General features: G+C 46.9%; 2 protein-coding genes across 2 annotated transcripts in view; one reads left to right on the top strand and one right to left on the bottom strand.

Moving 5' to 3' along the window:
* The first annotated feature begins 1,754 nt into the window (after positions 1–1,754).
* On the top strand, positions 1,755–2,816 carry LOC146175188 (uncharacterized). Its single transcript, XM_084584626.1, has one exon. The coding sequence runs from the start codon at positions 1,821–1,823 to the stop codon at positions 2,475–2,477; it is 657 nt and encodes a 218-aa protein (XP_084440752.1). The 5' UTR covers positions 1,755–1,820; the 3' UTR covers positions 2,478–2,816.
* A 5,142-nt stretch (positions 2,817–7,958) lies between these two features.
* Positions 7,959–26,472, bottom strand: part of LOC146175187 (serine protease 55-like) — a 212,359-nt gene continuing 193,845 nt past the window's right edge. Inside the window, exons 8-9 of the mRNA XM_084585548.1 lie at positions 8,154–8,243; positions 7,959–7,967 (exon numbers count right to left, since the gene is read on the bottom strand). Coding sequence (XP_084441674.1) covers positions 7,959–7,967; positions 8,154–8,243 — 99 coding nt within the window. The remainder of the gene's footprint in view (positions 7,968–8,153; positions 8,244–26,472) is intronic.

Raw genomic sequence — 26,472 nt, 5'->3', positions numbered from 1 at the left:
TTTTCATTGGTCGCTGGAGCCCATGAGCCGCCATGTTTGGTTCGTATGGGCGTCTATGGAGCCTTCGCTACCATAGTAAGTATACCTTGGCATCAGTCCCTAGTGGGACCCATCGGGGCTTTGTCGACAGCCCCTTTCAGGCCTACGTCGGCCCCTCTTGCAGCACCCACATGGAGCCCACCGGGGCTGTCCTGCATTGCCTACATCGGACCCACCGGGGCCCACCCTTCATAGCCCACTTTGTGCTACTTGGGAAGCTTGAGATATGTGCAAATGATTGGATCTTTCCTCTTCCGAGTAACCAGTCCTAACATCACTTATAAGAAATTCATAACGACATTTCAGTCAGTTCACTTCAGTCGTTCAGTCGTGTCCGACCCTTCGTGACCCTATGACCATATCGTGCCACGCTTTCCGGTCTCTCACTACCTTCCTAACATCACATGACTTCATCTGCAGCGCCTCGAGGATGCCATCTAACCATCGCGTTCGCTGCATACCCCTTCTCCGGCGACCCTCAACCTTTCCCAACATCAAATCTTTCTCCAACGACTCCGCTCTTCTCATCAGATGACTAAAGTAGCTGAGCTTTAACTTTTGAGTACATGTATCTGAAATGCCTTCCATTCAGGAGCATGAAAAACATCTAGGAATAGCAGGACTCATTGGGTGACTCTATTCCTTATTCGTGAAATACGAGAAAAGAACAAGCTTTATCATAACTTTCAAAAACATCACCTAACTAGTGATCTCATTGCCTTTAAAAGTGAGAAACAAATAAATCGTGAAAGTAAAATATTACCGAATGCCAAAATACACTGTTCGCTGGCGTGAAGGCCAAATGTCTAGATGCCGCTTGGAGAGTGGGTAATACTCTCTTAGGTCGCGAAAGAAGCAGTTCGTCATTTGTAAAAAAAAATTCTCAGAACACTGAATTCCATGGAAATGTAGTTCCTGATTATTTATATCCATTATGCAAATATTTGCTCATAAGGACGAGTTCCTTCAGTGACAAAGGCAGTCGAGGAATCATCGAGAGTTCCCTACTTCAATAGCTGCTTTCTTGAGCCAGTTGATGAGCTTCATATTCTACGTACATTTTAAGAACTTGAAAAATAGCAAAGAATTCTAAAAAATTATAAAACTAAACCTTTCGAATATAATATTGGAATCAAGCTGCCCAGGTCTTGCGCATACGTGTTCAACTCAATTGTTTTGTCTGGTGTATTTCCAGTTGAAATGAAGAAAAGCAGAGTCATTCTGCTTTTCAAAGGCGGTAACAGGTACGAAGTCTTGAATTACAGGCCCATGTCAATGGTACCTTTTTTAGCTAAAGGATCATAAAAGACAATATTGACTACCCTGTTGGATTTTTATACCCAAATTGCAATCAATGAGTGTCAGGTTGGTTTCGGGAAAGGAGGATATACTGAAACAGCATTATTAACAATCAAAGAACTATCAGCGCGAAATTTCGGAAATATTATTTTCACCTTGGGGTCACTTTATTGATTTCAGCAAGGATATTGAGTGCCTAGATCATAGAAATTTAGCTCCCAAGTTGACCGCTTATAGAATCTGCGGTACACCTTGTATCGGGCATGCGCTGTCTGCCTTATCGTGTCAGCGCAGTCTTATCAGTGCTACCGCAAACTGTACGCTTAGCACTGCTACTGCCCCGCCTCCCTCCATTGCCTATAAAAGGGCGTGCTAATAAACCCTTCTTGTTCTTCTTGTTCCTGCAACCATGTAGTTGCCTCTATCCTTAGTGCCACACACATCGCGATACATGGTGTCAGAAGTGGGATCCTGCGACAGCTATGGAACTTCTAAAGGCCCCGCCACCTTTGACTCTGACCGGCAACCTCTCTGAGAATTGGAAACGCTTCAAGCAGAAATTCGACCTGTTTCTGCAGGCGACCGCAACGAAGAAGCAACCTCGCAGCGATTCTGCAAAAGCCGCACTCCTGCTGAGCATAGCCGGCGATGAAGCGCTCGACGTGTTCAACACGTTCAAGTTCGAGGCAGCCGAAAGCAAGGATGATTACTCAACGCTGGTTGGAAAATTTAAGACCTACTGTGCCGAGGTGAGCAACGAAGTTCACGAACGTTATGTGTTTCGCTCCAGGAAGCAGGCAGATGGAGAACCTTTTGAGAAGTTTGTCCGGGACCTCAAAAAGCAAGCCGCGCAATGTAATTTCGGAGATCAGCGTGATTCGCTAATCAGGGATCAGATCGTGTTTGGCACGAATAACTCAAAGCTGCGCGGGAAAATGCTTCGAGAGAAGTCTTTAACGTTGCTGAAAGCTGAAGAATTCTGCAAGGTAGCAGAGTCTCTCGCACAACGAAACGAGGTCTGGAAAGCCACGGACGACCTGGTCGATGCTGTGTCAAGGCACGCGCCACCATCGCGAAGCAAAAGTGATGATGACTGCAGGAAGCAGTACCGTTGCAAAAAAGTGCAACCGACGGCATAGACCCAGACAGTGCCCAGCCTACGGGAAAAAGTGCCATGAATGTCGTAAACTTCACCACTTCGCGGTTTGCTGTGAAGGAATGTCTAAAGTTGAACAAGTTAGTAAAGACAGCAGCGGTGACGACTTTGACATTCTAGAAGTAGGAACTGAAAGAGGAAGCAGCAAAGACTGGGTAGTGGAAGCACAACTTGCCGGAAGAAATATTTGCTTCAAAGTAGACACCGGGTCCCAGACCAGTCTGTTACCATTCTCTATGTACCGCAAGACTAGCGAGTCGCAGAAGTTAACGCCCACAAGTGCGGTGCTGAGAGCTTACACGGGCGGTGTCATAACTCACTTCGGAACAACGACACAGGAAGTAACTATCGGTAACGCTTCCGCCGCCGTGAAGTTCTTTGTTGTAAAGAACGGCCGTCAAGCCATTCTGGGACTGGATGCAAGCGAAGCTCTGGGACTTGTCCATCGCACGGTGGCTACTGTAAATGCTTCGGAGTACCAAGCGCTCAAGGATTTCAAAAATGTCTTTCAGGGGCTAGGCTGCCTGAAGCAACCGTACAGCATGGTCATGCAACCATCTGCGATTCCAGTTGTTCAACCAGCCCGACGGGTTCCCCTGTCCCTGCGACAACCACTTCGGGAGGAGCTGCGTAGAATGGAGCGTGCAGGCGTCATCGTCAAACAGGATGGCCCGACAGACTGGGTAAGCCCATTGGTTTTGGTTAAGAAAAAGGATGGCAAACTTAGGGTTTGCATGGACCCAAGGAAAATAAACGAGCACGTAAAACAGCAGCACTACCAGCTCCCAAAGCGTGAGGACATGGAAGGGGAATTGGCTGGCGCAGCCTATTTCAGCTGTTTGGACGCAAATTCGGGTTTTCACCAGATACCACTGACGAAAAGACGTCCAAAATATGCACGTTTTCTACGCCCTTTGGAAGATACCGTTATCTCCGGCTGCCTTTCGCTATCTCATCTGCTCCCGAAGTTTTTCAAAAGCGGATGCGTGAAGTCTTCGATGGCCTTGCCGGTGTACACGTTTACATCGATGATATTTTTGTGTGGGGCGAAACCAAACAAGAGCATGACCAGAGACTAGTTGCAGTAATGAAAGCAGCTGAAAAAGCCGGCCTAACGTTCAACGTAGAAAAATGCAAGTTTTGCGTCACCGAAGTGCAGTTCCTAGGCGATATCATCACACGCAATGGCATCTCGCCAAACCCAAAGCTTGTGCAAAGTTTGCTGCAAACGCCAGTGCCCAAGAACAAATCCGATGTTCAGCGCATGCTCGGTGTGTTGAATTATTTTGGCAAATACGTTCCGCGCCTGTCTGAGCGAACCGCGCTGCTGCGAGCACTTATCAAGTCGCACTCAGAGTTCGAGTGGACTGAAAACCACATGAGGGAGTGGAAAAGTGTCATACAGATTTTAAGCACGACTCCCGTGTTAGCCATCTTTGATCCCCGAAAAGAATCTAAGATAACTTGCGACGCATCCAAAGATGGCGTTGGCTCAGCCCTTTTGCAGTGCCATAACGGCCAATGGCGGCCAGTGGCTTATGCATCTCGTGTGCTCACGCAAGCTGAGCAGCGTTATGCTCAGATTGAAAAAGAGGCGCTTAGCATTTCTTTTGGCTGCGACAAGTTTTACCAGTTCATTTACGGACAGAAGATTTTCATTGAGACAGATCATAAACCTCTACTATCTATAGCTGCAAAAGGAATTTGTGACATGCCCCCCCGCCTCCAAAGGTTTTTTTTAAACTTCTGAAATACGACTTTGTATTGCAGTATATCCCAGGAAAGCACCTCATTTTGGCAGACATGCTGTCACGATCATCTCCGGCTGCTCAAGACGACACCACTGGCGCCACTGACGACGTGGAGGTACATGCAGTTGCCGCCTTGGGCTACATGGTGACGGATGCAACACGTGAGCAGCTGGCAAATGAAACTGCCCGCGATGACTACCTCCAGGCAGTCATTTCTTGCCTGGCAACTGGGAAGAATGTCGACGGGGAACTTAAACCATTTTCGTTTGAGCTTTCCGTCGTAAATGGTATATTGCTAAAAGGCAAGAAAGTTGTGATACCCAAATGCATGCGGCGAGGCATTTTAGCAAGAATTCATGCCGGGCATTTGGGACTACAGAAATGCAAAGAGCCCGTCGTCTTGTTTTTTGGCCCGGTCTCAGCAGTGACATCAGTGTATTGATCAAGGGTTGCCCGACTTGTCGCGAATTTGCTTACAAGCAAGCGCAGGAACCACTACTGATGTGCCCAGTCCCTCGATGTGCGTGGTATCGCGTTGGTGTTGATATTTTTTCTTTTGGGGAAACTCGTACATCCTGGCGTTTGACGCGTTTTCTAACTTTCCAGAAGTCGAGAAACTTGTGGACACTACTGCGAGGACAGCAATCGCTGCACTCAGTGCCATGTTCGCGAGGTATGGCGTACCGCTTGAAGTGTGCACCGATAACGGGCCACAATTTGCCAGTCACGAGTTCGCAGCCTTTGCAAGAACATACGATTTCGCTCACGTCACATCCAGCCCCGCTACCCGCAATCCAACGGACTTGCAGAGAAAGGTGTTCAGGTGGTAAAGCGGATCATGAAGAAATGTGAACATTCACAGGAAGACTTCTGTCTAGGTCTACTGGCCTACCGCTGTACGCCACTGGAGGACGGCCGATCACCTGGAGAACTTCTTCAGGGCAGGTGCTTGAGAGCTAATCTTCCAGATTTTGGCGCTGTGCAGACAACTGTGGTCAAGAAGCACCATCAGAAGAGTGGCGGAAAGCCTCTTCCACCTTTAGCTGAAGGTTCTGTCGTGAGGATCCGCGACAACACATGGTCAAAGAAGGTACTGTCGTTGGCACTGCGGCTCCCAGGCCCTACAAAGTGCGAACAGAGGATCATCGGGTATTTAGGCGCAACAGGCGGCATCTTCTGCAAACCCGTGAGAAGTGTGCAGCAGACACTAGTGACGACGACAGCGGTTCGTCCGAGCGTGAACCAGATAACCCCGGACAATCTGCTCGAAATATCTCGCCTGGTGCCACAATACGAACATCTGCTGACTCTCCTCGGCAACAGTCCGCCACCGACAGCCCGGTGCTCGGAGGCTCTGGAAACCATATTCCACTAGCTTTGCCTGGACCGACACCAGCTCCAAGGAGGTCGGCACGTACAATGAAGCCACCGCAACGTCTTCAGTACGACGCTGCTTTTAATCAAATAGCTTGAACATTTGTTGTTTTCATTACCCCTCGGAGGATGTATCGGGCATGCGCTGTCTGCCTTATCGTGTCAGCGCAGTCTTATCAGTGCTACCGCAAACTGTACGCTTAGCACTGCTACTGCCCCGCCTCCCTCCATTGCCTATAAAAGGGCGTGCTAATAAACCCTTCTTGTTCTTCTTGTTCCTGCAACCATGTAGTTGCCTCTATTCTTAGTGCGACACACATCGCGATACACACCTCTCGCCCTGATGAAGTCATATTTGCATGACAGGAAACAGTCAGCTTATTTAGGTAATGAACATTCCTCTTTCGCAACAATGTCAAGTGGCGTCCCTCAAGGAAGCGTGTTAGTTCCACTATTGTATAACAAACATGTAAATAATATTGTAAATATATATAACACTGCTACCTTTACAACCCTGCCACACTCCTCTCGAATTCGGATGCTAATGACCCTCACAAAGGAGTATAGACACGTACATTTTCTGTTCCGGTATTTTTGCTTTAATCGATCCACAGTGGTCCAAAACAGACGGACTGCGAGCCACAAAGCCCCAGCACAGATCAATTAATTTATTGTCAGTGCATTTATCAGGGCCAGTTTCGGTTTCGATCTCTCCGGACACGAACCCGCGATGACGTCAAAGATACGAGAACTAAAGCCCCTTGATACTTTGACGAGAACGTCACACGAGCGCCCCCTGCTAGCAAGGTTGTTGATCGCGTAACACAAAATCTGATCACGCATTCGGGTCGCGTTTTTCGCATGCTTGCTGTCGCACGTGCAAGAAAATATCGTCGTCGAGCAGCGCTTCAGCGTAGCATAATTAGTACTGCGACGTTGTTTCGCCCATTAGCGTAGATGTTACTAACATTGCCGGGCACTTTAATCCCGACCCGCCCGCCTGCGACTCAAGCGACGAAGCAGGAATCAGCAGCAGCCACGAAAGCTTGGTGGGTTGACGCGCAGGAAATGTCAACTCGTAGGAATGTTGAACAAAGGAACCGTGAGGATGCTGCTTTATTAGTCCGGTTGGCCAGTGCTGTGACCCAAGCTGTTCTAAACAATGTTTTAGTAATGACGCGATCACCCACCGTAACCCGTAAGCTCTCCCGATGGCTCCCATGTTCACGCCTGTTCACGCGCTGATTGGTCCTGACGAGGCAGGGCTGCGTGCCGCCGTCCAAGCATGTGGCGCCATATGGCGCAGTCAATGCAGTCTGAGTGCGCAAAGCCGCAGCCGCCGCGTTCGGCTCCCAAATCATAGCTGCCTCATAGCTATCGGTAATCTATGGCTATCGCGGATCACTGTTCATTCGCATACATAACTATTTGTGCACAGGACTATCAGTCACGATTAAATTGCGAGGATTATTCAGCCAATACGGAGGTCCTGGTAGAAATTACAGTGATACAAGCGAACTTTTTTTTTCCTACAGCTGCTACCCGGTGCGACACACCTGATGTCTGCTAGCTCCGCTGCTGAAGGCGTCGCGCAAAGCAATAAAATATTTTACGAGATGGGCTTGCCACTAAAGCGGCGCTAAACTCCGACATTTATTACAACGTTAGCCCGTTCCGAAGCGCCTTTCGCTGGCGCTTCGATGTGAAACCAGCTAGGGCTAGCGACGTCTAGGGTAGACGGGGAGCAGCGCAGTATGTTCCCGCCGCGCCATCGAGAGGCGCCGTTGCCGTAAGTCCTGCACTTGTGCAGGCATGTTGTTGGGGCCTGATTTTAGCAGGCAGTCTCCATACGTACACCGGTGAGGTAATTGTAACATGCACCAACGAAGAAGCCATCGAGTAAAGCCAGCAGAAGCGTACTTCTTTCTCAGGGCACGGCCGGAAGCGGCAGCGGCGCTGTTCGAGTCCGGCTATGTGTCGTCACTGCTCTTTGTTTTGCCGACTTCACGTCACAGTTGTTTGATTACGTCATGTTGTTTACCTATGTACACGTTGCCGTCACAGAGATGTCCATGCCAATGGGTTGTGAAAAACGGAGTACTTGCCAGCTTGTTTTTAAAATCAAATTCAAATATCTTCGCGGAAACGTGCGAGGTTGGGATTGCTTGGGGAGCATCTCTGTATAACCAGGAAAGCAATCGTATTCCTTCCAGCGCTTCAAAAAATGGTGTCTATACTCATTTAAATTTTAAGCTCAGCCAAGAGCTACTCGTCAAGCTTTTTAGCAAAAGCAAGGCAAAAACTGTCTAATAGTTGCTGTTTCTCGCATATTTGGAAACCTAGACTCTCTGGGCAGAAGGTGAGTGAACATATTCGCTGAATTTATTCACACGCCTATTCAGTGAAGTATATCAATACTTGTTTTATTCGATATTGGGATAAGGGAGGGGCTTCCACTTATGGGGCCCACGGAGAGCCTTTCTTATCCACGGCATAAATTTCCAAACACTCGTACATATGGAGATAGCATTCACGGATCGGCAGCCAGATCCCAGGCTGTACACGCCGACTTGTACTGATCTTTTCCCATTGAGCCTCAGTGTCACTGGTGCACCGGAGTCCCCCTGCAACCGAATGAAAGTACAACTTCTTAACGAGCTTCGGCAGGCAACTTTTTGTTCACATTTGGGGCGTTGCCTGTGAAAAAGATGGCCGAAGAGAGATGTGTTTCTTATATTTTTTTATCGCATAAATGTCCAACTTTTCTTAAAACTACTAATAACGTAACTTCTGTTTTCATTACAGGAAGTCTACTTGTGTATTTTAGTCATTTCAGCCGACAAAATAGTTATTTAAAAAAAAAAGATTTACTTTACTGGAGCGCACTTAATACAGTCATCTTCGAGGTAATAAAACATTTCAAGTTTTTTTTTTTAAATATATGTGATTTGTCGCAAAGGATTGAATGCGGTTATATGAAGGCTAGCGTACACTCAAAATGTGCGTAACAAAGGTTTTAGACTGCTATATTTTCGATGGAACTTGTAAGCAGTGCATTGTGTTGAAAGAAAATGTAAAAAAAAATTGGTGACTGGGAGCCAGTAACTCGGGCGGGCATTTTAAAGCACGGAAAAATTAAGCTATAATTAACTTCTTTTGTTAATCCCAGCAGTATTTTCCGGCGACATTTTGTTCGTAATATTATGACAACTACCCGCTAAAACACTTTTCTGCACACCTTCACGCATGCTCGCACAGTTGTGTATCTATGCTCAAATGTACTTCGTTTTCATAGAATATATTCCTGTGCGTGGTTTAAATGTTTTTCCTAATTATTTTATTGCCACAAACTGTTGTATTCTTCTTTATTTTCTGACAAGTGCCGCGTGCATGAAGCCTTACATGCTTTCCTGTAAAGAGCAGCATTATGTACTGAATACCGCGAAAGTTTTGTTATATTTCTTTTTGCACACTCAAAGCAGCCGGGAACGGATTTACTATGTTCCCCATGACACAAGATGCGGCGAGATGTGTCTCGAACGATTGTAGCCATTCGTTTCTCTTTCCACATTGTAGGAGCCTGTTCTAGTTCCGATGACGGCTTTGTTTGAATGCTTCTTCCCTTGCTTAAAATTTAAGTACTAACGTCACCAACGGGCGTTAATAGTTCGGCGACCATCGAGCACCGTTTGCTGCTATTGCCACCGCCGAGTTGCGTAGTTATTCGAGCCCAATAAGGCGTTTTTTTTCAGGGCCACGCCAGTTTATCGGTTCATTGCTGACGGCGTAATCCTTTGCATTCGTGTCCTGTATATCCATGGTTTACCGGTATATATAATTTCAAATTTTATGCTGGGATAATTTTGATATCCCAAAGAAGCACTGGATATAACATTCCTGCAATTCCGTTGTTCATGTGTTGATCATTTTCGAGGATGCTTACTCGAATTAGTTAAGAACTGTGAGTACGGAACGCTTAAAATGGCGTGGGGAAGAAATGCTCCGAAAAAAAAAAAATTATGTGGGGAAGAGGGGTTCTTTCTAAAAGGTAAGCGAACCGGCGGTGTTTCCCAGAAGGCTTAAACCAAGCACTACTTACGTGACAAAGAGTGCTGCTGCGCCCTCTTGCGCACATATTCAGTGTGGCATCGTATCCGCCGGCATCTGACGACACAGCATTTCGAAGTATGTCGTCACACTCCTCGTACGACATTCCATGAATTGTAGCGTAGAGGAGTTTGTCGGGGCGGAAGTTGGTGGTTTCTAGAAAACAGGCATACGAGTATTGCAGCAGGCTTTTTGTGGGTTAATTGGTACATGATCTTGATTTCTATAGCGCTGAAGAAACACCACAGGAGGAAAGACACAAAAGGACAGAAGCGCTTCTCTCCTTTTGTGTCTTTCTTCCTGTGGTGTTTGTTCAGCGCTATAAACATCAAGAACGAGTAATGCAGAACGGATGCATGGAGGGTCTGCTTCGGAAAAGAAGTGAGCAGAAATTATTGTGCAACTTGAATTTCAGTCATTGAAAGATTATGGTTCTAAATGCTTCAAAGTCTCACCATTTCTTTTGTTTAACTGTCTCTCATGATACATGCTGAGAAAACGTCATAATACTTTTGTGAACTTCTTTAATACACGCCGATTTATGTCATTATTATTGAAAACTTGATAGGTTGATTTTTCACTCCAATTAATATAAATAGTAAACGTGCATGATATGTTCTTTACTAAGGGGTGCCTAATTGCTTTAAATCTGCGATGACAAATTCAAACGGCTAAGTTCCTCGTAATATTTTGTCATTCTACGCATACTGTTTGCAGTATGAGAAAAACGGCTATCTGTTATTATATTCGTGGTTGGAAACCTTACCAACGAAGCCGGTGGGGAAGACTTCTGTTATTTGTAAGGTGACAATTACAGGGAAACAGGCGCATATAACATTATTCATTCCATATTTCCTACTCACAACCAGCGACAGGTCCTAAGACGCCTCCTTCTCTCCACCCGAAATCGCTTTAACCGAATACTTGTTAGAGATCACAGAAATGTCCACCTGAAAGCGAAACTGCGAAATAAACATACCTCCTGCTCCTAATTCCTCCTTTTTATGCGCGAAAATGTCTTGTTTCAAACATTTATCATCTGATGCCTACAAGAATGTTTATTGTTCGAACGCGACTACTAGTAATTAATAGCTGCGATATGTGCTCTTCAGATTTTAAAAACTCAAACTCAAAGTGCATATAAGCAGGCCAACACCTATAGACACAAGCATATGGTAGTCTTCAATCTCCAATATGAGGCGCGCATAATCTGCTTAATTTATTTTATAAAGTGTACTGCACGCTTTTTTTTTCCGATGTTTATTGCCTCGGGGCATAAAAGGAATGTTATGAAGGATGAAGGGTATGTTCAAATAAATGAAAAAAGGTTTGCTGATGTAATGAAGTCTAGAAGTGAACGATGATGCTGTCCTTGCGTCCAAGCGCCATATGACGACGGATTGTATGCATTGTATAATTATTATAATTATAGCGTATGTATTCTATGCATTATATTGTCACGTAGTGGTGACGAGGTCGGCGACACAAATGAAGGGGTCGATGATTGCATTAAAGAAACCTTTTATTTGGGCTGACATGCGCCCGCAAAAGAACTAAGCAACTCGGCGGCGGCGATAGCAACAAACGCGCTCGTCGGTCGTCGAACAAAGAATGCCCGTCACACTCGGCAACGCTCAAATTAAAGGCTGCACAGAAGAATCTAGATAACGTCGCAAACAGCTACCAGCACGGGCTGGAACATTGTGGAAAGACAAGCGAGTGGCCGGAACCTTCGAGACAGATCTCGGTGCGTCTTGCGCTACAACAAAACTGATAAAGGTGTGACTCGCGACATCGAGCAGTAACAAACAAAGATTACGGAACTGATACGCGGTCCAGAATCAGAGTGATAAGCCTGTATGCTGGCGGCTGTTGAAAAACAACAAATACTGTTTTGAAGGTTTCGCGGCATTACTCCCCCCTCAAAAAAAACATCGCCTTGATGTTCAAAACAAAGGAACTTAAACATAAACACTGCAAAGTTTAAACACCACAGATTCTTTAACGCGCGTAATATGGCTTCAGTCGTACAACATGTACAATTTCTGGGCGTGCGCGTCGCCGTTGTGATGCTGATGTTCCGTCGGGAATGACTTCATAGTCCAGTGGTCCGACGCGGCGAAGGATTTTGTATGGCCCAAAGTATCGACGCAACAACTTTTCACTTAATCCGCGACGGCGAATTGGTGTCCAAACCCACACTTGGTCTCCTGGATTGTACTCTGCGTGACGTCGTCGTAAATTGTATCGTCGGCTGTCGGTGCGCTGCTGGTATTTAATACGCAGCCGTGCGAGTCGTCGGGCTTCCTCTGCACGGTGCACTCTGGTCGTGTTGTCGATGTCGTCGTGTCGAGCGGCGATGAAATGGTTGTGTCGTCATTAGTGGTCGTCGGCGGCGGTGGATCTTCGTCTTTTCGCCGTTGAGCAACCTTACCTCCAAAGGTTGCTGCCTTTAGTTTCCCCTACGGGGGCTTGGGGACCTTCCGCGCACACTACCATCATAGTTACGTCCTGGCGACGCAAAGCGGGCCCTGTACGGCGATGGAGACCTGAATCGACGGCTTGGTGGCGCAATCTCACCGCTACGCAGATAGTTGTCGATTTCTTGCGGTCGTTCACCTGGGCGTGGTCGTGGAGCGTCGACTGCAAATCCGCGGAGACCGATTCGTCGGTACGGGCAGTGCCGCAGAATGTGGCCGGCCTCACCGCAGTGGAAGCATAATGGGCGGTTGTTCGCTGTCCTCCATGCGTCGCACTTCCTGGGGCTTGTTGGTCGTTGGTAGGCTTGGCGGGCGGGAGCCAAGGGACGGTTTTCAGGAACAGGCCGGTAGCGGCGAGGGCTCGGAAAGTCATCACGTCGGGGCGGAGGGCGACGTAATGCACCAGCGTAGTTCATCGCTGTTGCCTCTTGTGCTGGAAAAGTCGCAGCCGTCGCTTCAGGAACGCCCAGCGCCTGCTGGACTTCTTCACGGACGACGTCCGCGAGTGTCGCCACCTGGGGTTGTTGCGATGATGGCTGCATTCTGCGGAGCTCTTCTCGCACGATCTCCCGGATGATGTCCCGAAGGTTCTCTCCGCTTGCAGATGCGCTGGGGTAGTGGCATGAGTAGTCTGGTTGAAGTGGTCGCTCGTAGTGGCGCATCCGGGTGTACAACGTCTTCTCGATGGCAGACGCTTCCGTTTCAAATTCCGCCACTGTTGTTGGCGGATTTCGGACAAGATTTGCAAAAAGCGATTCTTTGACGCCTCGCATTAAAAATTTGACTTTCTCAGCTTCAGTCATGTTAGGGTTAGCGCGGCGAAAGAGGCGCTTCATCTCTTCAACGTACGCCAGCACAGGCTCGTTAGGAAGTTGAAGTCTTGACAGAAGGAGGTCCTGGGCTCTTTCTTTTCGGACGACGCTTGAAAAGGCAGTCAAAAACGCTTCCTTAAAAATGTCCCAATCCTTCATAGCTGCCTCATGATTTTCGAACCAAACTCGGGCATGTCCTTGAAGAACGAAGTAGACTTGCCTGAGTTTCGTGGCGTCGTTCCAGCCATTGAATTCTGCCACACGGTCGAAAAGGTCCGCCCAGTCTTCTGCATCTTCATCCGGTCGTCCATGGAAGCAGGGGGGCTCACGGGGTTGAACGAAAACAACCGGTGCTGTAGGCTGGGCCATTGTCAGCGTAGATGTCTTCCGAAATCGAATGGGGTCAGGTAGCAGACCGTGCTCTGGCTGTAGGCCTTGAAGTCGGCGGCTGGCTCGGTGACCTGTAGGCTGGTCTTCCAGGGTGACAGGAACACGGCTTGGGTCTTCGCTTGAAGGATAAAAGGCAGCACCTCTACCAGATGTCACGTAGTGGTGACGAGGTCGGCGACACAAATGAAGGGGTCGATGACTGCATTAAAGAAACCTTTTATTTGGGCTGACATGCGCCCGCAAAAGAACTAAGCAACTCGGCGGCGGCGATAGCAACAAACGCGCTCGTCGGTCGTCGAACAAAGAATGCCCGTCACACTCGGCAACGCTCAAATTAAAGGCTGCACAGAAGAATCTAGATAACGTCGCAAACAGCTACCAGCACGGGCTGGAACATTGTGGAAAGACAAGCGAGTGGCCGGAACCTTCGAGACAGATCTCGGTGCGTCTTGCGCTACAACAAAACTGATAAAGGTGTGACTCGCGACATCGAGCAGTAACAAACAAAGATTACGGAACTGATACGCGGTCCAGAATCAGAGTGATAAGCCTGTATGCTGGCGGCTGTTGAAAAACAACAAATACTGTTTTGAAGGTTTCGCGGCAATATTCGCTGCAGTCGGAAATATTTCCCTACAGTTGGCTCAAGTTCCTTAAGGTCAAACTTCGTAAGCAGCCTCTTTGCATGGATATTTATATACTAAAAATGCCCGGTGACCTGACTATTGTTTTCCTAAATGGTACCATCATTTTATATATTAACAGCTTTTTAAGGAGTGCATCGCCTCTACTTCCCTGGGATTTGCGACCAAGGGTGGAAACTGCTGAGCGCCCTTTATTTTCACTTTTTAGGTATGACGCTTTAATTATTATCTTTAACACGGTCGATCTTATGTGGTCGTTGATCCCCATTGTGGTTCGCCTTGCTGTACCTGAGTAACGCTATGGGTGTTGATGTAAGCATTTACATGTAGGCACCTTTATACCGTTTCGACGATGTACGTAAAGACAACCTCAGCGCTTCAGTGCAGGATGTTACTTCATAAGCGGTGCTTTCCCCATACCTTCAACAATTTTGGCATTGATTGCGGCTCTTCTGCTCTGTGCTGGCGACGTTGAGGCTAACCCTGGACCGAAGATGATGTTCTGACATTGATGAACAAATTCCAAAGTGGAAATGAAGAGTGCTTTAGCAGCACCAAAACAGCGCTCGATTAAATAAAGCAGGACATTAAAGACTCGAGAGACAGGGTTGGTGTCATCGAAAGAAGTGTGAGTAGTGCACCAAAAATTAACGAGGATGTTTGCACTGTCAGCGATATTGTGGAAGATGGTAAGTGCTCATTATCGCGAACGCAGAGTAAGCAGACTAATGTCGTTAATGATTTAAATAATCGAATGAGGTGGAACAACGTGCTTGTCAAAGGTGCACCGGAACGTGATAAGGAAGGCTATACGGAAACAGACCGAGTTGCTCGGCAGCTCCTCTCATCTCATTTGAAGTCGACATAGGCGAACGTGGACGCGCACACCTTATAGAAAAACGACAAGCTTGGCACCCACCGCCCCAATCATTATAAAGATTTCAAACTTTAAGGCAAAAAATTAAGTGCGAAATTCCTATAAGTTGATGGTCGTATCACCCAAAGTATAGTATTTTCCTTTCTCCCGCCTTAGGCGGCGGAGAGATGTCCGGACGACTTGTCACTGTCATTCCGCCACTGCTCTGCCTTGGCGTCCCAGTGCCTGTTCTCATTGGCGCCTTTTGGCGGGAACACTACACCACTTCGACGGCCGCGCTCGCGCGACCGTTTGAGCGGGGCCCAGAGAGAGAGACCTCTCCGAGACATCGCAAGGTGCGTACGCTGCTGTCCTTGTCTGCCGGCCGTTGTCCGCGCTACAGTTCGCCCGCTCCCGGTCGTACCTGAGAGCGCAGCTCGAGCCTGTCAATCGTGATTCAACGATCCGCAAAAGGCGTACTTCGCTGTGGTGGCCCACTCTCTCTCAAAAGACCTCTTTGGTCACCGCGATAGAGAGATCACAGCACGACCTTGCGTGCTTGCGGCGCGCATTCCTAGTCACCTCGTGCGCGCAGCGGAGCCTTGCTCCCAGCGCGCTCCTGGGCCGCGGTTTACCGCTAAAGGATGGCGTTGAATAAACGTCTCCTGTGTGAACTAGGAGGCTGGTATCTTTGGAGCGAAGCACTCTCTTCCCTGCGCAGGTTGAGTGCGCGCTGCAGTGTTTCAGTGTGCGCGTGGTGACGGCTGATGTGGGCTCTGGCTCGCGCGACGCTCGAACCCGCGGTGGTTGGTAACTGATGCCCACTTAGAAACCACATGCTGGAGCATAAAAAGCTGCGGGACTTCGCCAAAAGCACCAAAACTGATATGCTGTCCACTTGAATAAGCTCAAATATCGTGGCAATTTGTACCATTACAACGCTGCAGCTACCCAAGTTATACTGGTGTCTGCTAGCGGCCACCAATCCCGATATCACAACCAGCATTTCTGTCCCAGCGACTTACGGCGCGCGACTTAAGTACCTACGAGATCAACGTAGGATTTATCCCCCTCCACGCAAGGGAATAAATGCACAAGAAACGCGGGAATGGAGACAGCTCCAAACCAACCTACATCAATACAACATAATGTTCCCAGAACACTACACAGACATATGCCCTTGGTGCAACGACCAGCCCACCGCCTACCACGTCACATGGGGGTGCACAGGCCCCAAACCTCCACACATAAACATGCACCATTCGGAGGCGCAGTGGGAGGCCACTCTGCTATGCTATGATCTAGAGATCCAGCTCAGGCTGGTAACTCAAGCAAGAGCGGCAGCCTAGACAACTGCGGTCTTGAAATGAAGACTCCACGCACTGCCCCCCCCCCCCTTTTTTTCTTTTTCTTTTCTTTTTCTTTTTGAAATAAAGTTTTCTCTTTCTCTCTCTGCGCATGATAACAGCTCGTCGATGTGACAAGCATGAACACAAAACTCTGCATGCAAAGCATCCATCCTTTTGCCCAATTTCCGTAGCCTACTTCCTAAACTTGACGAAAGCAATGATGTACACATGTGCAGCTTATATTGTCCTAGGCACGGAAACCTGACTGCCAGGAGATGTACCAAATAGTGAACCATTGTTCTCAAGCCACTTATCAATCTTTCGTAAAGATACACTAACTTCGCGTGGAGGAGGAATCATCTATTCAATGCTTATCATTGTAATCTTATCACAACAAAGGGGTTCTTCGTGCAGTTGACAGGCTTCTATTAAACTGTAGCCCCGGTCCTGATGGCATAGGTACTAAATTTCTGAAGCTAACCTCTCACGTTTCGGCATTACTGTTATCACTTTTACTCCCGCAATCTGTTAACAGTAGCTGCGTTCCAGGCGGTTGGCGAACAGCATAAATTATGCCTTTATTTAAGTCCGGGGATATTACTGATTCTAACAGCTATCAGCCAATATCTCCAACATCAGTGGGCTGCAAACTACTGGAACATATAATATCTACCCACATCATGGAACACTTCAATACAAATGACCTGCTACTTGAAAATCAGCATGGGTCTCGATGCCGGCATTCATGTCAAACCCAATTATTTCAATTACTTGCGGATTTCCATGTTACAATTCACAACACCTTGTTCACTGACGCAATCTTTATTGACTTTTCTAAAGCGTTTGATGGGGTAGATTACAAGCGCCTTCTCAAAAAGGTACATAATTTGCAACTTAAACATTATACTGCAAAGTGGATAGAAGAATGTTTAGCTAACAGGCAACAATCTGTATCTGCAAATAACACTATATAGGAATCTAAACATGTCAATTCAGGTGTACCGCAAGGATCCGTTCAGTAGGCAGTGCTTAGAAGATGGGATTTCCCTGGGCTGCACGAAGACAGCCGATGCTGTAGACTTGGCCATCGTCAATGCTGGGGTTTTCTTCCAGTGTTGAACGGGATCCGACAGTAGACTATGTCCGGGTTTGGCCCCTTGAAGTCGGCGACTTGCTCAGTGACCTGCAGGCTGGTCCCCCGGGACGACAGGAACGATGCTGAGGTCTTCGCTTGAATGTGTAGGCCAGATCTCAAAGGGAAGCACCTCCACCGGATGTCACGGAGTGTGTGACAAGGCCGATGGCACAAATGAAGAGCATGGGAGTACATTGAAGAAATTTTTTATTAGGCCGACTTTCGCCCGCGAAAGAATTAGGCGATTTGGCGGCGGCGATAACAGCAAAAGTGCTAGTCAGTCGTCGGTCGCCGATTTAAAAATGCGCGTCGCATCCGTCAAGCTACATTTAAAGGCGCATGGAAACATCTAGATAAAGCCGCTAGCGATGACTAGAATAACCCGGAACATTTTAGAAACACAGGTGAGTGGCCGGAATCTTCGAGATGCATTTCGGCGCTTATTGCTCGACAAAAAAAATGACAAAGATGTGTCTCACGCCAACGAGCATGAACAAACAAAAAGTACAGAATTGATCGGTGTGTTGGAATCACACTCATAAGGCCGCATGCCAGTGACTAACAAATACAGATTTCAATGGTATGCGGCAATATTGTTTATATTGATCCGTCAGAGTGAAGAACCCAATATGAATCATTGCTGTGCATCGTACTTTAGTGTTGTTGGCCCTGATTAATAGCCATGTAAGCATACGAACTGAAGACGCGACTCAAGGTTTGGGCTTGAGCGCCAATCTTAAAGCTTGGCCAGTCCCAGAGGCCTTCTACATCAAAAAACTATCAGATCGCGGGCTAGTCACGCATCTTTGAAACTATATTACGGTAAGTGTTTGTTCCTCAGCTCGTCTTTATCATACCTTTATAGCGGTTGACTATCAGATCGACGGGCGAGTCACGCATTTTTGAAACTATATTGATAAATCGTATTCAGATATGTGGGGAAAACAAACACAAACACAGGAGAAGATACACTATACACGCGCACACTACCAACTGTAAGAAGAACCGGAAAACACTTCCTCTTCTACTCTCAGGCACGTCTCAACTTCCTCTTCTTCTCATCTTCCTTATCTTTGCCAAGGGGAAAATGGCACTCTCTTCCTCGCAGACCAAAACCTTGTCCAAACATGGCGGTGACCAATCTCTTCTTCCTCTTCTTCTATTCTTCCTCTTCTTTACCAAGGGGATAGTGACACTTTCTTCCTCTCAGCCCAAAAACATTGACCAAACATGACAGTCACAAATTCTATACTGTCTTGAAAATCCACACCTCTGTTTTGCCCAGTAGCTCCTACCACGCTGGACAGGCAAATATCACCACATAGTCACAAGTCATACACTAAAAACACCACCACACATATACAGTAGGACATGTCCATCTACACCCCATAACTTAAGTAGTCCCTATGTATTGAGAAACTTTATCTTGCCAACATCTAAGAATCCACGAGGCCCATGTACTTGAGGGGAAAAAATTCTGTAAACTCCCATGGCCCCAAAACGTAAGATGAGTCCAAGAATAACAACTTTAGGCCAAGAATAACAGCTTGAGGCCCGATAATGATCTCGTTCTTTGCATAACTCAGGAGGATTGCTCAATAAAATTAAATTCGTTTCTACGTAAACTCAACGAAGCTTCACTAATGCATCTCTCATCTTTCTTCTGTATCCAATACGCCTCTAAAATTTCGCGTGCCATCTTATCCCGACTCTTGCCTAATATGTTTAGCCTGCTAAACAACGGCTCACACTTGCGCTTTTGGCAGTGCAAGGCTAAATTTGACCCTTTGCCATTTTCTATGGACTTCTCATGTTCCCTCATTCTATCATTAATACATCTTCCTATTTGCCCAATATATAGATTACCGCACGTCAGAGGAACCTCATAAATCACCCCCACCCGACATCCAATAAAACTCTTAACATGCTTCTTATCGCATTGCCCTTTGTTTTTTCTCCCTATTATTGCACATAACCCACCCAGTTTATTGGGGGCAGAAAACACAACTGGCACCTCAAACCTACTAGCCACCTTTTTCAGGCAGTGTGCAACTCTATGTATATAGGGGATCACTTGTGGTCGTTTATTCCTCAACATATCTGGCGATCTTTTTTTCCCTTTCATTTTTTGAAGCAAAGACTCTGCCACCCCACATATAATCATACCCGGGAAACCAGCCGCATCAAGTCTTTGTAATTGATTATTAAAGCTTTCCTCTGCCATCTGTACACATGATTTTAACAAGGCCGACTCCAAACAAAGGGAAGCTATCTCTCTTTGCCATGGGAGTTTACAGAATTTTTTCCCCTCAAGTACATGGACCTCGTGGATTCTTAGATGTTGGCAAGATAAAGTTTCTCAATACATAGGGACTACTTAAGTTATGGGGTGTAGATGGACATGTCCTACTGTATATGTGTGGTGTTGTTTTTAGTGTATGGCTTGTGACTATGTGGTGATATTTGCCTGTCCAGCGTGGTAGGAGCTACTGGACAAAGCAGAGGTGTGGATTTTCAAGACAGTATAGAATTTGTGACTTTCATGTTCGGTCAATGTTTTTGGGCTGAGAGGAAGAAAGTGTCACTATCCCCTTGGTAAAGAAGAGGAAGAATAGAAGAAGAGGTTGGTCACCGCCATGTTTGGACAAGGATTTGGTCTGCGAGGAAGAGAGTGCCATTTTCCCCTTGGCAAAGATGAGGAAGATGAGAAGAAGAGGAACTTGAGACGTGCCTGAGAGTAGAAGAGGAAGTGTTTTCCGGTTCTTCTTACAGTTGGTAGTGTGCGCGTGTGTAGTGTATCTTCTCCTGTGTTTGTGTTTGTTTGCGCCACGTATCTGAATACGATGATGCACCAACTCGCCCCTCAAGCCGTTACTTTGATTACGATAACTGTTTGTTCCTTAGCTCGTCTTTATCATACCTTTATAGCGGTTGCGATCTGTGTGTTGCTTCCTGTGTCCAGCATATTTGCGTAGTTGTCTTTCTGTTCCCCTCTGTCACACTCCAGTAAACAGCCAACCGTCCGTTGCTCTATTACCACAAAAGCTTACGTATCTCAATCGGGGACGGTTTTGATAGTTGCTGTGTGATATCAAGACCATGATTGTGTCTCAATTGATTTTTCTTAAGCGCTTTGGCTCTCTGCTATGTATTGCTCCTTGCGTCACCCTAAGCTATTTGGTTGTTAGTCATCTCATGTGTCTGTCTTGCCTTTCTACACGTCCCATCAATTTCAGCTCTTTATTCCTTCCGTTCAGCATGAACCAACCAGCCCGACAAAGTACGCTTTGTTGTTTTAATGTTCTCATGGCAGCTGCAGATTGTTTATCTAGCAAATTTACGATAATTGTGATCTCCTGTTCGCAAGTTGGTGTCAAAAATAGTTCCAGGTAACGGCTGCCAAATATAGCGTTCAAAAACTACTGCGAGGCATTGGAAGAGGTGCAAATTTTCCAGCACTTATGTTTGAGGGGCAATCATTAAGAAGGTTAAGTAATTTGGCTCAGAATCAGCAATTTTGGTAATAACTAATTATAATAGTGCGCGAGAAAGATAGGTATTTTTCAACATTTTTGGGGGTTAACTGCGTACTTTTTGAAACTGTGTTAAAACCTCTAGAGTACGTTTCTTTAAGTGAGGGCTGAGATTGTTTCTTAGCGCTCAAATGCTTGCTGTTCTATTATATCATGCGTCCTTAGAAATTGATCAAGCAGCTTATTCTTTTCGTGCGTATAAAAAGGCGAGATGTAAACCATTACATACTTCCTTTTTTGTACCTAACAATGGGTATAAGTGGGAAAGCAGTTAGTGAGTTTGCAATTCACACATAAAAATGTAATTTTACATAGATGAACCAGGTTATTTATATACGCTCGCCCAATTTATGTTAGCAACAAATGACTAGAAGTTTTTTTTCCGCCGTTGCTGACGATACCGATAATATTTTGTCTACGTCGTGTACACGTGACGATTAGTAATGCTACAAAAATTGGTTGATGACTACTCATTTCCAAAGAAAGTACACGGAGCAAAAACCAGACCGAGAGAAATCTGTGAAAAATAAGTCCATCAGTGTGCTTGTGTTAGATGTGACTCTGATAGGCTTTGTAGTAACATTCTTGCAACTATTTGCAAGAATAATTTCAAGAAGATGAACTTTAGACCTATGGTCAGTGTTCAGTCCGGGAATTCACAAAATCCATTACTGATTCAATGTGATTTAAAACGCTTGACAGTGTTCTGGACTGGCCGGGGAAGACAAACGACATGAATGAGTTTACACGTGATGGCAACAGTTTCGAAGTTGTCGCACATGCATGTAAAGTCGTCTGTGGTCTCATAGACGTCACGAATAAAAAGGAACACACCAACACCTTGTTTTTGCGCACAATGTAGAGAAACGTAACTGTAACCAGAAAATTGGAAACACCAGTGACACTTGAAAACAAAGTTTCAGAAAAGCCAGTAATTCAAAGTGACAGTGCAATTGAGAAAGGTATGGCTCAACCTCGTCTTGTTTGTTCATCAGGCTTAGGTATTTCAATGAAACAAAAAAACAAAAGCCTCATATTGACAGAAATACTTGTGGCTTTAGCGCGGTCGTTTAGCCCAGTTGTCCTGTGGTATGCAATTGCGATTCTAGAAAACACATTATCATGTGGTTAGTGGTCAACTTTGTTGGATTAATGGAAGCACTAAACTTTATTGTCCAACAGAGAAGGTGATCTACCCGCCCCTTGCTGAGATGATTTTCTGTTGCTATCCTGATAGTACGTCTTCCCGCTTGTTACCTTACGGACATTCTAGCTTCAGAAGCCGAAATGAAGTTGAAGTCATTTTTTTGCCCTGGTCGTAAGCAGCCATAGCAACTGCCTGTTGATTGCTGTCAAATTTTCATAGAAGCTGATGTTGGCAAACTTTTCTTGGACGCACTTGTGTACTTCAAATCATTTGCGCCTCAAGGATCGGTACGCAAACCTAACAATTATCAAAGGCATTTTATCTAGTTAAAGGCAAACAGTGCACACTTAAACGTTGCTATCAGATAGCTCATGGAGGTCTAGCATTCCGCCAATCTTGTCAATTTCACAAACCAGGTTTTCATCGTCGCTCGATTCATGTCTAGATTTCAATGTTCTGGGGATGTCTATACTGTTTGACCTCGTTTATTTCTTGTTTTTGCGTTTGGACACCCAGGTAGCACAAAGTGGGCTATGAAGGGTGGGCCCCGGTGGGCCCGATGTAGGCAATGCAGGACAGCCCCGGTGGGCTCAATGTGGGCGCTGCAAGAGGGGCCGACGTAGGCCCGAAGCGGGCTGTCGACAAAGCCCCAATGGGCCCCACTAGGGGCCGATGCAGGCAGCCCTTGCGGGCTGCCCACATTTTTCCGGCATTGTTAAAAGGGCACATCCCGCCAACTCCCCGCGATGATCCTACTTTGGACCGATTTGGGCAGCCGCTTTGGAGGAACATTTTTTTTTATTTCAGTTAGCCCCTCAGATAATGACATAGGACCAATGCGGGTTCTATAGCGCTAGCCGCACTTGGGCTTGCCCACATTATTCTCATAGGGGTCCGACGTAGGAAATTGATGGAAAGCCCTAGTCCAAGTTTCCCCAATCAATATTTATGCACATAATTAAGTAATTATTTTATACATGTCTGCACTTTCTTAACAGCCACAATATTAAATTTTACAATAATTCATAACATTCATCTAGCCGAAATGACTTCATGTGCATCTTGTTCAGGCTATGGAGATGTGTGTTCTGAACAGTAATATTGTGCTGCGAGTTGCAGGCTGTCCAAAGCAACCACATAAGAGGCAACAGTTAGCAATCAGTTTGTTTTAGTATATGTAGCGCAATTTGCATGAGCGCGAGAACTAAAGCCATGTAAATTTCTAATCGAATAAACATGGCAACAACTGTTATACAAATCATCTATAATAGTAATTTAGGGCAACATCTAATGCAAAAAAAGGTTGGAAACAATGATTACGCAATTGTACGCACGCCTTCTAGCCCCATATCGGCCGATGTGGGACATACAGCGGTTTTGTATGGGCAGCCCCAATTGGGCTGGGTGTTGGTTTTGAACATAAAGCCCACTTGCTGTTGCACGTGCCTTCAAATTCCCCACAAGGGACCAATTTTGGTATCATGCGGGCCCTCCCGCATTCCAGCCCCATTACGGCCCATGTGGGATATAAAGCAGTTTTATGTGGGCAGCCCCAATTGGGCTGGACGTTGTTTTTGAACCTAGAGCCCACCTGCGGTTGCACGGGCCTTCAAAGTCCCCACAAAGGACCGATTTTGGTACCATGCGGGCACGCCCGCCTTCCAGCCCCATTACAGCCTATGTGGGACCTAAAGCGGTTTAGCTAAGGCTGCCTCATTTGGGCTTCATGAGGGCTTGCCCAAATTGAGCCCTTATTCATATTTATCCTGCCCTCAAGTAACCTACAAGGGGCCGATTGGGGCAGCATGTGGGTATGTCCGTTTTCATGCCCCGCTACGGCCGATGTTGGTCCCACAAAGATTTAATGGGGGCGGCCTCACTTCGGATCTATAAGGGCTTTCCCATAAAAAGCCCACATTTAGGTTGAATTGCCCTCAAATATCCGGCAAGGGACCCTTGTGGTCTGGATGCAGGAATGTGCTCTGCATTAGCCCAAGAAACGCCGCTATGGGACCCATGCAGGAGGAGGAGGGGCAAGCCCAAATGGGGCTTGCCCAGATTTGCCCCATCGGGGACCGATGCAGGTTTTATGATGGTTGCCCCAGCCCCACTTGCCTACATCGGACCTACTGGGGCCCGACATTCTGTGCTACCTGGGCAGTACTTCATCACTCGCAACAGCCGCCGGGGTGGCGCAGCCGTTACGGCACTCGACTACTGTCCCCAAGAATGTGGGATCGAATCCCGGCCTCGGCGGCCGCTTTTCGTTGCAGTTGAAAAGCAAGGCGTCCGTGTGCTGTGCGAAGTATGTGCTAGGTAAAGAACCCCAGGTGGTTGATATTTCCATGTTCCCCCACTACGGTGTCTCTCATAGCCCGAGTTGCTTTGGGGCGTCAAAAATTATCACTTTGATTCCGGCACGCATATTAATTCTGTATTCTTTGTTTGTTAATGCTCGACGTCGCGAGACACACTTTTATCAGTTGCTTTGTCGCGCAGATGCGCCGGGGTCTGTATCGAAGGTTCCGACCAGTCGCGCATGTTTCTATAATGTTTCAGATTGTGCTAGTAACAGTTTGCGACGTTATCTAGATGGTTCTGAGCAACCTTTAAATTGAGCGTTGACGAGTGCGATGGGCATTCTTTGTTCGACGATTGAGGAGCACGTTTAATGATATCGCGGCTGTGGAGTTGCTTAGTTCTTTTGCGGGCGCACGTCAGTCCAGTGAAGAGTTAATTTCAGTACTATCACGCCTGTGTCCTCTTTTGGTGTCTACGGCATTTTCACTACAACGTACCATCTGGTGGAGGTGTTGAATCCCGACACCGTGACGGGCCCCGAAGATGACACTCCTATAGCGAAAAGCGCAGTTAGTGTTCGTCCAACCCCGTGAGCCCCCTGCTTCCAAGGACGACCGGACCCAGGTAGCACAGTATGTGGGGCCCCAGTAGGTCCGATGTAGGTAAGTGGGGCTGGGGCAACCATCATAAAACCTGCATTGGTCCCCGATGGGGCAAAAGTGGGCAAGCCCCATTTGGGCTTGCCCCTGCTCCTCCTGCATGGGTTCCATAGCGGCGTTTCTTGGGCTAATGCAGAGCACATTCCTGCATCCAGACCACAAGGGTCCCTTGCCGGATATTTGAGGGCAACGCAACCTAAATGTGGGCTTTTTATGGGAAAGCACTCATAGATCCGAAATAAGGCCGCCCCTATTAAATCTTTGTGGGACCAACATCGGCCGTAGTGGGGCAAAAAAAAAATGGATAGCCTACATGCTGCCCCAATCGGCCCCTTGTAGATTACTTGAGGGCAGGTGAAATATGAATAAGGGCTCAATTTGGGCAAGCCCTCGTGAAGCCTAAATGAGGCAGCCTTAGCTAAACCGCTTTAGGTCCCACATAGGCTGTAATGGGGCTGGAAGGCGGGCGTGCCCGCATGGTACCAAAATCGGTCCTTTGTGGGAACTTTGAAGGCCCGTGAAACAGGAGGTGGGCTCTAGGTTCAAAACCTACACCCAGCCCAATTGGGGCTGCCACACAAAACCGCTGTATGTCCCACATCGGCCGTAATGGGGCTAAAAGGCGTAGGTGCAATTGCGTAATCATTGTTTCCAACCTTTATTTGCATTAGATGTTGCCCTAAACTACTATTATAGATGATTTGTATAACAGTTGTTGCCATGTTTAGTCGATTAAAAATTTACATGGCTTTAGTCCTCGCGCTCATGCAAATTGCGCTACAAATACTAAAAGAAACTGATTGCTAACTGTTGCCTCTTATGTGGTTGCTTTGGACAGCCTGCAACTCGCAGCACAATATTGCTGTTCAGAACACACATCTCCATAGCCTGAACAAGATGTACATGAAGTCATTTCGGCTAGATGAATGTTATGAATTATTGTAAAATTTAATATTGTGGCTGTTTAGAAAATGCAGACATGTACAAAATAATTACTTAATTATGTGCATAAATAGTGATTGGGAAAACTTGGACTAGGGCTTTCCATCGATTTCCTGCGTCGGGCCCCTGTGAGAATAATGTGGGCAAGCCCAAGTGCGGCTAGCGCTATAGAACCCGCATTGGTCCTATGTCATTATCTGAGGGGCTAACTGAAATAAAAATAAATGTTCCACCAAAGCGGCTGCCCAAATCGGCCCAAAGTAAGACCATCGCGGGGAGTTGGCGGGATGTGCCCTTTTAACAATGCCGGAAAAATGTGGGCAGCCCCGCAAGGGCTGCCTGTATCGACCCCTAGTGGGGCCCATTGGGCGTTGTCGACAGCCCGCTTCAGGCCTACGTCGGCCTCTCTTGCAGCACCCACATTGGGCCCACCGGGGCTCTCCTGCATTGTCTACATCGGGCCCACCGGCGCCCACCCTTCATAGCCCACTTTGTGGT

The sequence above is a fragment of the Amblyomma maculatum genome, chromosome 11, assembly GCF_055883805.1.
Source record: "Amblyomma maculatum isolate TAMU_Amacu chromosome 11, ASM5588380v1, whole genome shotgun sequence".
NCBI classification, from domain to species: domain Eukaryota; kingdom Metazoa; phylum Arthropoda; class Arachnida; order Ixodida; family Ixodidae; genus Amblyomma; species Amblyomma maculatum.
Note: the sequence above shows the minus strand (reverse complement) of the source record. Positions and strands in the feature narration are given on the sequence as shown.